This window comes from Pyrgilauda ruficollis, unplaced genomic scaffold, assembly GCF_017590135.1.
Source record: "Pyrgilauda ruficollis isolate IOZ18807 unplaced genomic scaffold, ASM1759013v1 scaffold39, whole genome shotgun sequence".
In the NCBI taxonomy this organism is placed as follows: Eukaryota; Metazoa; Chordata; class Aves; order Passeriformes; family Passeridae; genus Pyrgilauda; species Pyrgilauda ruficollis.
The window spans coordinates 541,210-555,197 of record NW_024525378.1 but is presented as its reverse complement, the minus strand read 5'-3'; the positions used below and the strand labels follow the sequence as shown (position 1 = coordinate 555,197).

Genomic DNA, 13,988 nt, shown 5'->3' with positions numbered 1-13,988 from the left:
TGAAGGGTACAACATCCCCTTCAATTTGCAAAAATGTAGGTTAAAAGGTATGTGGTATTTCTGTTTTCATGGGAAAGCAAGGTTGAAGCCAGTAATACAGTTGGTTTTATTCATTAGTCATGAAACTTAATGCGGTTCACTGATAGCTGGGATGGTCAAAGCGACACAGTGCCTCGCTAAAAAGATCTGATTGTTATTTTCTTTTACATTTCCTACTAGTCTGCCATGTAATTTGCTGGTCAAAGGAAGTAATAGACCCAATTCTGCAATTCACTGAGGTTTGCCTGACTAAACACTGTGAGATTCTAGACCAATATTTGCAACTCAAACTAAAAGCGTGTGGTGTATTTTGGTTCCACAGCAGAAGAATAAAATGCATTAATTAGTATAAATTTTCTCATAAAGAGAAAAGTAAATATGGATAAAATGTATATCAAAATTAAGTGCAGTTCATATCTTCTTAATCATGGTAATTTATATTCCAGGAGCACTTGAGAAGTAATTAATGTTAAAAAAAAACCAAAAAAAACAAAAACCCTGCCTTGGAAATAATGAGGCTTTCCTCATTATTTTAAGAACTCTTTTCACTTACAATTTTAAAATATTCACTCCTGGCATGCAGTAATCCAAATAATTTGTGTTAAATCAACTTTTAATTCTTTCCTGCCCGCTTTGCAGATAAACATATTTAAACTAAGCACCAAATTTGAATTATCACGCTGTCACAAACCATTCACATCTTTTTTCTTCTTGAGAAAACACTAAAATCTGATAAAAAAAAAAATTAGTGCTGTTTCCTGAAATTAAGACCTCCTTTGCCTTAAATCCAAAAGCTTGAAGAAGGAGGCAGGACAACCCTCCCCCCTAAGCCTTGCCTCCCCAATGTTATTTATGTATTGTTATACTGTTCTCTTTTTTTTTCCTGTCAATTTCTGTCCATGCCATTCCACGCACACACATTTCCTGGCAAAATTATTTCAATTTCGTTGTATCATTATCATTTGTTAGTTTAAGGACTGGCTGTTAAAACATAGTGATCAGTGCTTAATCAAATAAAAAGGGAAAGAAATTCTTTCCACACACCTCCACTGAGAACTGACGGAGGAACACAACAGAGTGAGTTCACAGCTAATGTCACAACTGGACGTGTTGCTATGAAGGAAAAAAGCTTTTTTGCTAGCTCAGAAAATGAGCAGGAGTTCAAGGGAACAGATCATTATGCCCTTTTTTTCTGCATTTTTCTGAGCATAACAGAGTAATGCCACTGAATTCTGTGCAAAGTGGTGTAGAAAAACAGAAGTCTAAAATAACTCTGACTGGAGGACTGAAAAAATATCCCTAACCTAAAGGTCTGGTCTCTCCTGGCTCTGTGGGACTCCTCCTACCTCGCCTTTTGCCAGCGCACTTGTCTAAGTCTAACCCCTACTTTTCCACTTAGGGCACCAGTATTAATTCCCCTGCAAAGTAAATAACCTGGGATTTTTTCTTTATCCAACAACATCAAAACAAGAAAAGAAAAGGCCCCACAGGCGGTGCATTAAAGAGCAACCTGTCATCAAAACCTAAATGAATGGCTAAAAGCGTCAGGGCAGGGACATCAGGAGCTATTACTACAGCGTTCTGCTTTCTTCGCGAGAACGTGGGGTAAGGGATGCCCAGTTTAACTCCAGGCAAGCTGGGCTCCTCATAGGGACATTAGCACCCCCAACCAGCTTCCCCTTAAATCTGGCACGTCTTTGGCGAGGGGCTCGCAACCCCGCGTGCCCAGGCACGGCATCGCCAAAAGCGCTGCCAAAGGCACGCGCTGCTCTCATCCTTTTGGGATTTAAACTCCCCGGGACGTCGGGGGCCGATGATGCCAAAGGGATTTGGGAAGGGTAGGGGCCGCGCCAGGAGCTCCCGCACCCCTCTCCTCCTGCCCTTCTCCCGGAGCGGCAGCTTACCTGGTGGGTATCTTGCGCGCTGAATGGTGGGGCTGGAGGTGCGGACGGAGGCGGCGGCGGGCGGCGGCGGCGGCGGGGTGGGTGCCGGCTGGGACCTCTCTGCGGAGGCGGGCCCGGGGCCTGGCCTGGGCGGGGGGCGCTCTTCCGACCCGGGCTCTGTCCGCCGGCGGCGGGAGACAAGGCACAGTCAGGGGCGGCGGTGCCCGGCGGGGCAGAAGGGAACCCCCGCCTCCCCCCGGCGCGGCGCCTCGGGGGGGACGTGCGGGCACCGTCCCCCGTGCTCGCACGCCAACCCCCGCCTCGCCCCGCGGGTGGGGAGGGGGAGCCGGCCGGGGAGCGCATTCCTGCCGGCTCCCGCTCCCTCATCACACAAAAGGCCACCGGGCTGGGACAACGGAGCCGCCGGTTTGTTCTCCGGGAGAGGAGCCTGGGGTAGGCAAGAGGAGAACCCCGGGCGGGGTGACTACAACAAGCGGGACAGCATCCCCGAGCGTCCACTTCCCCGTGAGAACTTTCTCTTTTTGGGATGCAGAGACCGGGGAAAAGCAGGCTGGGAGTTTCTATGCTAGGTACCGGCCAGACTTGAGGGGTGTCCTGCCTGCCCGGCTAACCCTGTGCGGTGTCTCCGGGCCCATCACCGCCGGCGCTGGGGAGGGAGCTCTGCCCAGCCGCCTCCCCCCGACCCTCTGGGCGCTGCCAGCCGGGCTCCGCGGCAGCGCGGGGGATGCTCGGCCGCGCCGGCCCCTGCCCACGGAAGCCGCTCCCCGGCGACTCTTTCTCCCGCTCCTCGTCTTTCTTTTGCCTTCCCCGCGCCCCTCGCCTTTAAACCCCCGCCAACTCCTGGGGTGTTAAGTGCCTGTCAGCTCATCCCTTTCTCTCCCGAGGGTTTTGTTCCCTTACGAGCTCCTACGAGGCGGTTTCCCGCTCGGCGCGGAGCGCCCTAGGGCTCCTCTCTGCCCCCCCGAGCCGCCGGTTACCTAGAGACACTCGCTGCGCTTTTAACCACGCAGCACCCCTCCGGGCTGCCGCCGCCCGAGCCAGGAGCGCAGGGCCGTAAGGGCTGTAAATTAGGAGGAAATAACTACCCTTGTCAAAGCTCTTTTCTTCCTCCGTGCACTTTACATTCAGCCCCGAGTGACACCCCTCCCCACCCTGTAATACGAGGAGGAAACCGTGAAACACTCCATTGTGATTGTGACTTCTTCAGGCGAGTTTCGAAACCTTCATTTACCCGGGAGGGACTGCGGAGGGGGAAGCTCCATTCAATTAAAAAGTTTCGTGCTGGATTTCCACCGCCGGTTAGCTGGCGATTTTTTTTGGGGGGGGAGTGGGAGGGATCGCCCCGAGCCGCACGGTCACTCCAGCAAATATCCACGAGATCGCGTGAGATTCACCTCCGAAGAAACCGTCTGGTCTGGTTTAGTCCATTGTTTTTTACCGGGGCTTGACTCCAGCATACAACGGTCTCCACGGAGGAGAGAAAAATAGGGCGAAGAATGTAATCGAGTGAAGCGGCTTGGATAAAAGTTAGCGATTCATTCCCAAACTTTTTTTTTCCTGGAGAAAAAAAAAATCCTATCCCAACACACTAATCCCCCTACATAAAACAGTGTTTTACGCCCTTTCCCTGGGTAATATCCTCGCACGGATTCCATCGTATCCAAAAATTGCAAGTTAAGTAACAGCGTCCTTAACTAGCCGCGCTAAGGTGAGCGGCATCTCCGCCCGGGACAGGCTATCGCGATAATGCTGCCCCGATAACTGTCCCTCTACATAATATCACAACCCAACACCCGCGCCTTCTCGCCTCTTTCCAAGACTGAAACTTCTTTCGCAGCTATTAAGGCGAGAAGGCAAAGGCGAGAGGCGCCGCGGGGGCAGGGAGCGGGGCAGCGGCAGCGCAGCCCAGCCTCCCCGCACGGTACCGCCCGTGCCGGGGCACCGCGGCCCCTCGTTACCACTTCTGACCTCCGAAGGGAAAAGTGCACATTTCCGAGGAGCAGATGCCGGGCAGACGTGCCGTGCAAACATCCCATCTCATTTCAATACAATATGTCACATTCCAGCAATTACCTCTTGGGCGAGCTCTTTGGGCTGCCGAGGGGGGCTGCTCTCTCCCAAAGTGAGATGAGCTCAACCTGCCTCGCCGTCCCTATTAGACAGCTGAACTTGTGCAAACAGAACCACCTATTTCCCAGGCGCGGCTAAAGGAGGGAGACAAATTGCTGCCATTCATCACCGGCGCTGTAAACTCCCCGCCGCCGCCGGCAGCATCATTTCCATGACAACAACTAGCAGAAATACCTTAGTACCACCGGCTCCGGCTCCCGCTCCGCTCAACCACAGCCCTCCCGTTTGCGAGGAGCAGCAGTGCCCCGCGTACGGCAGGAGTTGCCGAGACGGCAGGGACGCTCGGAAGACGAGCGGCAATTGAACATCCACGGGGAGGATGGGGGAGGAGGGGGGGAAGGTGAGGGAAAAGTTTCAGCGAGAGCCCGAAACGGCACGGCAGCGCGTCGGCTGAGCCGCATCGCTCGCCGCCGGCATCTCCCCAGCATCTCTACCCCGGCGGCGTAACTTTCACGGAGTGGGGACATGCCGCGCCGTCCCTCTCCCTCAGCCGCTCCCGTTCACTCGCATACGTACTCGGTTGCTGTGGAGGTTCCGTCTTTACATCTAGTTTGTAGGTGCCCGCTTCCTTAAAGGCGTGTGTAGGCGCTGTCCAGCGGCAGGACCCGAGACACAAAATCCCTCAGACTCCGGGTAGCTGCAGGTCCAGAGGGTGCGTTATCCCGAGGCATGGAAAAGGATTGAAAAAGCCTGAGGAGCCAGGAGCCCGTCCCCGGGCGAAGGGAGGGAGTGAGCAGGCGGGCGGGCGGGCGAGGGATGCCAAGCGGCGGCCGCCGCCGCGATGTGCCTTTGTGTGTGTGCGGCGGGAGCCGGGCCGGGACCTGTGCCCGCGTCCCGGTGCGAGTGCCCCGGGGTGCGCGTGTGCCTGCGCCGGAGAGAGGGGACGGAGGCGCCTCTCTGCGCTGCTCTCCCGCTCCCTCTCTCTGAACGTCATTTATGTGAGAGGAGCCCTAGCGGCCTCTCCATAGAGCGGCTGGAATGCGAAACGTCAATAGTGACGCCATGGGAGCCTGACGCTACTGACCCCTCCCCCCCGCCCCAGTGTGTGCGCCGCGCTCCCGCCGCACCGCGCCGCGCCGAGCTGTGCACAGCCGCGCACGGCCGAGAGGTGCGGAGCGCTGCGGAGCTCCGGCAGAGCCGTGCTGAGCCGCCGGCAGCGGGACCGCACGGCCGGCCGGCCGCCCCGGGGCCGCCTGCCCGCCGCAGCCTGGCGAGTCCTTCCCAAATCTGATAATAATAATATTAATAATAATTATTGTTGTTAAGTGGTAATAACAAAATTATTATATCTTTACTGAAGTGGCTCAAATGAAAAGAGCTTTGCTTGCTTACTTAGTGGAACTTTTAGGACTAATTAATAAAGGTTTCTTTCACTTTTTAATTTTTCATTTTTTAAAACTTTTTTTTCTTTTTGCTTTTCAAGTTTTTTTCCGAATTATTTTCTCTTCTCAAACTTTTTCTTGGGTTGTTTTTTTTTTTTTTTCACTCTCTTTTTCTTTTCTTTCGAAACTTTCCAGTGCGCAGGAGCAAGGAGCAGGTTGCGGGAGGTGCCGCTCACAGAGCGGGCACAAGTGCGAGCGGCCCTGAGAAGCGTCCGGGCTGCCGCCTGCTTGTGACTGTCTGTGTCCGTGTGTCTTTCGGTGTCCGTGTGTCTGCCTGGGGCACCGGGCTGGCGGCGGACGACTCCTCCGCTGTCTCCGCTGGCAGCAGCCGCCCGCCGCCGCGCCCGGTGCCGTGTTTACATCCACCGCCGGCGGCCGGGATGTTCGCGACTGTCACTGCAGCCGTGACGGCCGGTGCTGCGCTTGTGCTTCGCACAGAGGGGCTCCGCCAAGCGAGTCCTCCTGACGGACGGGAGCCGGAGCGGACGAGGCGCCTGCCGCCCCGAGGAGGAGGGATCGGCGGCAGCGGCGGCACTTTCGCTTTGCCTCTCGCTCCACCATCCCGCCGCCGGCACCGCCGCGGAGAGTGCTCCCTCCCGGGGAGGCAAAGCCAGGGCTGGCGCAGGGCGCGGCGGAAGCCGCGGACCGGCGGCGCGACGGCCACGTCCGAGCCCGGGATCCCCTTCCCGAGGCGGTGCGCGCCGTTTTCCCCCGGGCGCCGGGGCGTCCCTCGCTCCCTCCCTCCCTCGCTCCCCCCCTCCCTCCGGGGCCGCGGCTCTGCCAGACCCCGCTCCCCCCGCGGGGGAACCCGCCGGGCTCCCCGCGCGGCCGCGCTTCCCCTCCGGACGCCGCCGGCCCCCGGCGGGGGCCAGCCCGCGCCCCCACGTCACCGCCCTCGTGCCGCCGCCGCGGCCAATCCACGCACAGGACGCGGCGGGCCCCGTTCCGAGGGGCGGGGCGCGGCGGGGCTGACGCACGGCGGCCGCGTCATTGACGCAAGCGGCGTTGCTAAATTTAGCCCCGCCGGGCCCCGCGCGAGGCGCTCGGGATCGCGCGCGAGGGAGGGGGCGGGGCCGGAGCCCATTGAGCGGCGGCGGGCGGGAGCGCGGGGCTATTTTTGGGACACCCCCCTCCCAGCCCCCCCCGGCTGTGATCCGGCCAAACCAAATATAGATGCGGGCGGGTATTTATAGTGCCGGCGAGTCCCATTGTCGTGGGGCCACGCCCCCGCCCGGCTTCCTCTGCGCAGGGGGTGGAGTGCGGGGCAGCGCACGGGGACCCCGGCGCGCACACCCATCCTCCCGGTAGCCCCCACGGTGGGGGGGGGGGGGGGGGAAAGGCGCAGCCGCACGCTGGCGGGGGGTGCCAGACCCGGCTTCCTCCTAAAAAAAAAAAAAGTCTCTTGGTGGCTGTGGCTGGAGTTCCCCTCCGCGTGGCCGGCTCGGTGCGATTCCCTCGGTGCAGCGCGCTGCCTTCCCTCCGTATCTCATCGCATGCCATCCCTGCGCGGCCCCCCGGCCAAGCACTGCTGACATTCCCGAGCCACGGCCCAGCGCCCCCCGCGCGGGGGGTTGGTGGTGCGGAGGCGGGGGAGGGCATGGAGGCAGGATCACCCCCCGCCCCGCCGGCGAGGGACACGCGTAGCAGCGCGGGTGTTTCCGCGGCGGGGATGCCCCGCTCGGTCGGCCGCGGCGGGGATACCCCCTGCCTGACGCAACGGAGCGGAGCAGGGGCGGCGGCGGGCACAGCGCATAGCGCCGCGGTGACCTCATGGCAGAAGCGGCGCTGGTTGGGAGTCCTCCCCCCGCCCCCCCGTCCAAACCAGCCCTCCCTCCCCTCCCGCCTGTTGAGTAAGCGCCGGGAGAAGCGAAAATGCCATGACGGGCCGGTGCGCTCATCCCCGGTGCTGACACGGCGCGACAAGGGAGATTCCCTTTGATGCCGCTGCCGGCGTGGGCGGCTGAGGGCAAGGGAGGAGAGACAGAGAGGGTGGCACTTTCCGCCCACCCCTCACCCCGGGCACTGGCCCCGATAAAAATACTCCGTTTTCCATGCTGTCATTTCGGCTTTGCATCTCTGCCTCTCTGCTGGGAAAGGGACTCTGCGGAGCGCCGCCGCCCTCCTCCGGGCCCCTCGCCCCGCTCCGGGCAGGCTACCCCCGAGAGGTGTATAAAGTTCCAGAGTCATCCCGAAACTCGCAGCTCCGCACTGAAAGTGTGTGCAAGAACAAAACGTCGGTGCCAGGTGGACTGTCCTAGAAACCGTATTGCCCCCCCGCCTTTCCTCCCCCGGGTACTCCGTGCAACTTCGCAGCTTCCTCGAGCTGTTCCTGTCTCCCACGACGTGAAAATATCGTCATGCAAGAAGGCTAAAAAAAACCCCCAACCAATAAAACCCACTCCAAACCCAAAACCGGCGGCAAGAGTGTTTTGAAAGCCTTTAAAATAATCTTTTAAGGTGCTATTTAAAGAACAGGAAATGGGATGTTTGGAGAAAATGATTAGAAAGTGGCATTGAGTGTGCTATGTACTTCGGGCAGATGCGGGTGTTGTGCAGGGAGCCGGGCACTTGCTCACCGACCGACCCAAGGCAGTGGTTCCCTCCAGGGAGAGCACGGTCTGCTGTCCTGCAGTTATTTATGACATGAGAGGTCACTCACTATACTCTGTGCGCTTCCCATGAGGCGAAAAGGAAGTTCATCGTGCAAGGAACTCCCAATCCATTAAGCATAAACACCGAGGCGGGGGTGGGGGGAGAGATAAGGGGACAGGAACAACAGTAGGCAAATTGTCTAACTGGTGTGTACACAGCTTGATTCGCTGGAGGTGGCAGTGCAGGAGAGAGGGCCAGAAGGACGTCGTTCCCAGGGCTTATTGGATAACTCGGAATAATAAAACCAGGCAACAACGGGAGGAAGCCTGTAGCAGTATGAAGGAGGCCTTGGGTGAAATAAAGTTCAAGGAAGTGGGGAAGGTTGTTGAGGGACGTTTGTTGGATGCTGCCAGAACTGGGGGGACTGAAGGTTACGCTGGGAGCAGACAGTGTGGAGAGGCAGAGGGGTTCACTCCCGGTACCCACACATGTTTGCATTTATGGCCAAATAACTTGATGGCAATTCGTTATCAGAATTTGCTTGGCTTCCCCAAGACCAGGGCCAGTCTTTAGGCTGCAGATTTCTGGGGCCAAGGCAATGAAATGTCACTGTTTTTAGGGTTAGGATGCCCAAGTCAAACTTCTGAAATCCTGACTGGCTGCCATCTATCCAGAGGCACCTAAATCGGACAGTGATAAGACAAGGGGGAATGGCCGTAAGCTGAAGGAGGGCAGGTTTAGATTAGATATTAGGAAGAAATTCTTTACTGCGAGGATGCTGAGGCACCGGAATAGGTTGCCCAGAGGTGTTATGAATTCCCCATCCCTGGAGGTGTTTAAGACTAGGCTGGATGGGGCTTTGAGCAACGTGGTCTAGTGGAAGGTTCCCTGCCTATGACAGGGGGGTTGGAACTAGATGATCTTTAGGATCCATTCCAGCCCAGAGCATTCTATGAGAGATTTAGTAGTACTATAGAAATGGCATCTAGTCTAACCTCCCGTGCTAAGAGTAACCCCTGGCATTTTTAAATATAAAATTTCCTGTCTTCCTCCAGGATGTAGAAAACAACTATTCATCTACCTAAATACCATTCTAGCGAAACCCCCAAAGAGGAGCTGGCTGGTGAACCTAAATTACACAATAGCTCAGTAGTTCCAGCACTTGCACAGAAAACAGGAGATTCAGATTCACCAAGTTTGTCTGGGGCAGGGAGGCAAGGGTGGGAATCGGGAAACTCAACCTACATTCCCCACCTCCCAGGAGATTGCTGTAATCCCTGCATCATTCTGGGTGGTATCTCAACCACTTCTTTGAAGTGGTGAAACCACTTTCAGGTTTGTGTGCAAGCACTGTAGTCTAGTGCTTCAGGCTGTCTGCTGGGATGGAGGAGATCTGCCTATCCTATCCATTCCTGCCCCAAGGATGGCTTGTGTTATTTTATATCACACACCTATAGTATAAAAATACTGCCATGGCCCTAAGAGAACTTTCTTGCCTGATGGAGCATGATTTCTATGTTAAAGTTCCTTTTTCCCCTCCATACCTTCCTAGACAGCCAATAAGCTGGTGATTCTTTCAGATAAAGGTCAGTGTGGATTTGAGTCTTCTTAAGATAAGAAAGGAGCTGAATCACAGATCTTCTGTTTCTAGGGAGTGCTATAATTGTCAGAGCTACAGAAAGTAGCACCTGTCTCCTTCCAGCTGTCTTTGAAAAATCTCATAGGCGAGGTAGGGTTCTACTAGCCTAAGACTTCCTGCTGTCCTAAGCTACATCTCCTTGCTCCGGAGAGGTGGGATTTGGGATACGGCTCTTATCATCGTGTTGAACTTGGTCTGTTTTGTACCCTTTCCTCACCCTGTAATCATGTGAAGGGTTAGATGATTAATTTGGATTTCTTAATTTGTGGGCATGGGGCACTAGAAAAAACACTGCAGTTTTTAATCTCATCGTCTGAAACATCATTGGATTTAGGTCTGAGTCAGAATCCTACCCTTCAGAGGTATTCTGTCGTTCAGAAAATAAATATAAGACCTGGTGCTGATCAAGGTGACTAAAGTCTTGAAAACAGGGTGTGATCCTGGTCAAAATGACACTTAGCAGAGTTTGATAGCCTAGAACAGCAGCTCTGCCTTGGCTGCCTTATTAATGTTAGGCAAGCATGTTTCTAGGTGAGAGGTAGCATGCTACAAAAGGTTGTCAGGACACCCAGTTTATCACTGCTGGGTGTCCAAACTGAAAAAGGAACTCGTTCTGCCTCCTTTGCTTGAAAGGAGCCTTTGTCATAGAGAGGTCATGATGAGGAAGAGGGGAAGGCCTATCTTAGTCTTCGGTGGTGTATTTGGCAGGCGTGCCCTGCTAAAACCGAGTCCTAGTCTTCAGTAAATGAAGTCCCAATATAATCCAGCCTGCTGTCATACTTTTACAGTCAAACATTTATCTTTTCTTTTCACAACTAGTTAAAGAATTGGTTGCATGATTTATGCTCAGATTTTCCAAATGACTATAATTGGATCGTGGCCATGCATTGGAAATTTTTGCCCCAAAGGAAGAAATTTTGAGAAAGATTCAAATGATTCAAACCCAGTCTTTTATGAATGTTAGAAATATGCACAGTATGCTTTGTTCACAATAGCTCTGTTTTCCCAGACAGAAGCTCCACCAACTGGTGGAATTGCCCTGGAATTCTGCAATACCACAGATGGGAAGGCTTGAATATTCCTGGACTGACTCAGCCTGTTCACTTTGCCTGGCTTGTAAGACAATAGACGATTCTTCCTTGGTTGTGGAGATCCAAAATTAAAAGTAAAGGAGGTCACATATTAACAAATGGAACGACTGCCTCTTAGACAGTCTCACAGACTGAACTGTGATCATATTAAGCAGAGGGGCTGTTGAGAGTATAATTCCTACTTCCAACGTAAGAGCTGATTAGGAATGGGAGAAGCCAGGACCAGACAAGGTTCAGACATGCAAGCACAGCAGATTATTAAATAAGGAGATGAAGGAGCATTCAGAGGGATCTTAAATTAAGTACATTAATTATGTAATAATGAAGCAGCTTTAAAATGGACTTAAAATGGATACAAAAGAACTACATTTTGCATTGGCCTTGATACTTTCAAAAGGACAATCTTACTCACTTGAAAAAATATGAAAGTGTGGAGAAGAAAAGAAAAAGGCTCAAGCTCATCCTAGGCAAAGATCTCACAGACTATAATGTTTATTACAAAGAGATGGATTTTAATAAAAGATCAAGGCCATGGGACTGGTTTACAACCCCCAAAATTTAATATATTTTCCCCTCTATCTCATAATTAATAAAATTATAGCAATTATTATTGTTTAAGTTCTTTTTCTGGCTTCCTTTTGAGCCGTTCATTTCTACATTTAATTCTTGACTGGATTGTCAATCTTTATTCCTAAGAAGGAGTCTATTTACTTACCACATGAAATACTACACAAATGCAACTCTATCATTGTAAAAAAATACCAGATAATGATTTAGGCTTGTTCAGCAGGCACTGCCTTTTTGGCAGACTTTCTTTTTGTGTGGATAAAAGATAGCTCCTCAAAAGCAACAACTTGTTACTTATTTACTTTTTCTAAGATCTTTTAAATTTCATCTGCTTTCTATTACACTGACTTTCTGGTTATCCTGTTTGTTTTCCTCCTAATGATTTCCCAACCTATGGATCTTCCTATGTTATTGGGCATTGCATTTCATTTACTCTCTTACCTCTTCTTGGACTGCATTTTCTGTTTCCTACTATTTCCCTGTCTGTTTCTTTGTCCTCTCACTACTGTGCTATCAGAATTGCCCATTCCCAAGACCCAAGGGGTAGCAGTTCTTCAGTTGTAGTAGGATGAGGGGTTTGAGGAGAGAAGCGAGAGATCCCAGCTGCCAGGGCAAGTGCCTGTCCAAGTTTGCTTTTTGCTTCATCTCTGTCCTGGCTTGTGCCTTTGAACAATCTCATTTACCTCTACCTGCTCCGTTTCCCCATCTGTAAAATTACAACAGAGTATTTAGGAAATAAAGGCACAGACAGGAAAACTAATTACTATTATTTTTTATTTCTTACTAATGCACAAGGCCTTAAACCCCTCAATGGCAGTAATTCCTTTTTTTTTTTTTTTTTTTCTCTTATATAAAAAAATGAATCATTTACCTGAGAGGATCTGGACTATTTCTTTCAAGCTTATCATATCTTAAATATCAGAAGTGGGCACTAGTATCACGTCACAGGTTAAGAGAGTTTAAGCATCAGCTTTCTTCAATCATGTCTAAACCTTCTGGCATCTCTGAATCAGCTGAAATACGCTGCTAGAATGAGCTGATGAAATCAGTTCCATTTCCCCTGCACTATATGTCGTGGTGTATGCACCTGAACTTACAGCCCCAGCTCCAGAAGCAGGGTGATGAGCTCAGAGTCCAGTGTTTGGGGTTGTGAAAATCATGAAATCCAAACTTGAATGAAACTGGCAAGTCGGGGCTGCTGCAGCCCAGAGTGGGCTGGGAATGCCATGCCTGGAGCTGTGTTACACGTGCTCCTCTGTGCAGCCCTTTGGAGATAGTGGGAATGAGGAGTGCCAAAACAAACTTAGGAACAAAAGGAGCAAAGTGCACTGAGTGCAGGTGTGCTACTTAGATGTCGCAGTTTAACCCGGTGGGTAGCTAAGCACCACACAGCCACTGCCTTACACGCCCCATCCAGCAGGATGAAGGAGAGAATTGGGGGAAAAAAAGTAAAATTAATGGGTTGGCATAAAGACAGTTTCATACAACAGAAATGGAAGGGAAAATCTTATTTCTACTACTACTACCACCACCACCACTAGTTAGAATATACAAAATTATCAATGCACAGTGCAACTGCTCACCACCTGCTGACCAATGCCCAGCCTGTTCCCAAGCTTTCCCTCAGCTTTATGTGCTCAGCATATATGGAATGGAATGTCCCTTGGGTCAGCTGGGATCAGCTATCCTGGCTATGTCCCCTCACAGCTTCTGCATTCCCAGTCCACTCACTGGTGGGTTGATGTGAGAAACTGGTAAATCCTTAACTTAGTGTAAGGCCTGCTCAGCAACAAGCAAAACATCAGCATGTGTTACCAAAAAACTACACAAAAACTTACAGGTGGAGTGCTGTATGAGATGATGGTGTGGTTCAAATAGCAAAAAATTTGAAATATCATAACAAGAAGTGAAAGTCAAACACATCTAAATAGTTTTAGAGAGCAATCATCACTGCTTCTGGGGCACATACAGCAGAGATCCAGTTACAGAAAGCCTATGTGTCTCAGTGACGGAGATGAGGGGGAGAATGGCAGTGAAGAGATCCCATGCCTTGTCTTCTGCTTGCTTAAGAAATCCTCCTCTGAGTGTCTGAGCTTCATAAAGGCAAATGGGAAGCACCAAGTGGAACTGAAAATCAGTGGAGGTGCTCACTGCTGCACAGATGCACACCCCTGAGCAGCGTTCAAAGCCGGGTTGCATGGGGCCCTGTTCAACCTGATCTGTGGAAGGTGTCCCTGATCATGGCAGGGGGGTTGAAACTAGATGCTCTTTAAGGTCCCTTCCAACACAAACCATTCTATGATTGTATGTGTTTCTCTGTTAAAAGGACCTTTGCATGTTCCAAAGCAAGAAGACCAGCAAATGTCTTTGCAAAGACCTTGTCCTGCATAGTTTGGGCCAATCTCAATACTCTGCCTTACAGGAAGAGAGCAGAATGTTGCACTGCAAGAGAATTAATGAAGAGAATTATTCTCCTATTTTGTACTAGGATATGTTTTGTATTTTTATAAGAAATTCGTTGTGGATGATGAGGCAAAAGCTTTGTCATGTTGCAGTTAAAATTGGCAACAGAAACTAATTAGAAGTTCTGGGCAATTTAAAAAGCAAATTTCATTCCCATTTTCTCTTCCCTTCACCAAAGCTT

At 51.9% G+C, this 13,988-nt stretch overlaps 1 protein-coding gene across 5 annotated transcripts in view; it reads right to left on the bottom strand.

Annotated features, from left to right (window-relative positions):
• Nucleotides 1–4,987, bottom strand: part of NR4A3 (nuclear receptor subfamily 4 group A member 3) — a 29,268-nt gene extending 24,281 nt beyond the window's left edge. Inside the window, exons 1-3 of one of the 5 annotated variants that reach the window (XM_041476496.1) lie at nucleotides 4,590–4,986; nucleotides 3,175–3,500; nucleotides 1,944–2,099 (exon numbers count right to left, since the gene is read on the bottom strand). In XM_041476496.1, the coding sequence (XP_041332430.1) occupies nucleotides 1,944–2,099; nucleotides 3,175–3,205 (187 nt within the window). In that variant the 5' untranslated portion in view covers nucleotides 3,206–3,500; nucleotides 4,590–4,986. The other 4 variants (XM_041476495.1, XM_041476497.1, XM_041476498.1 and 1 more) reach the window with 4 other exon arrangements.
• Nucleotides 4,988–13,988: the final 9,001 nt, after the last annotated feature.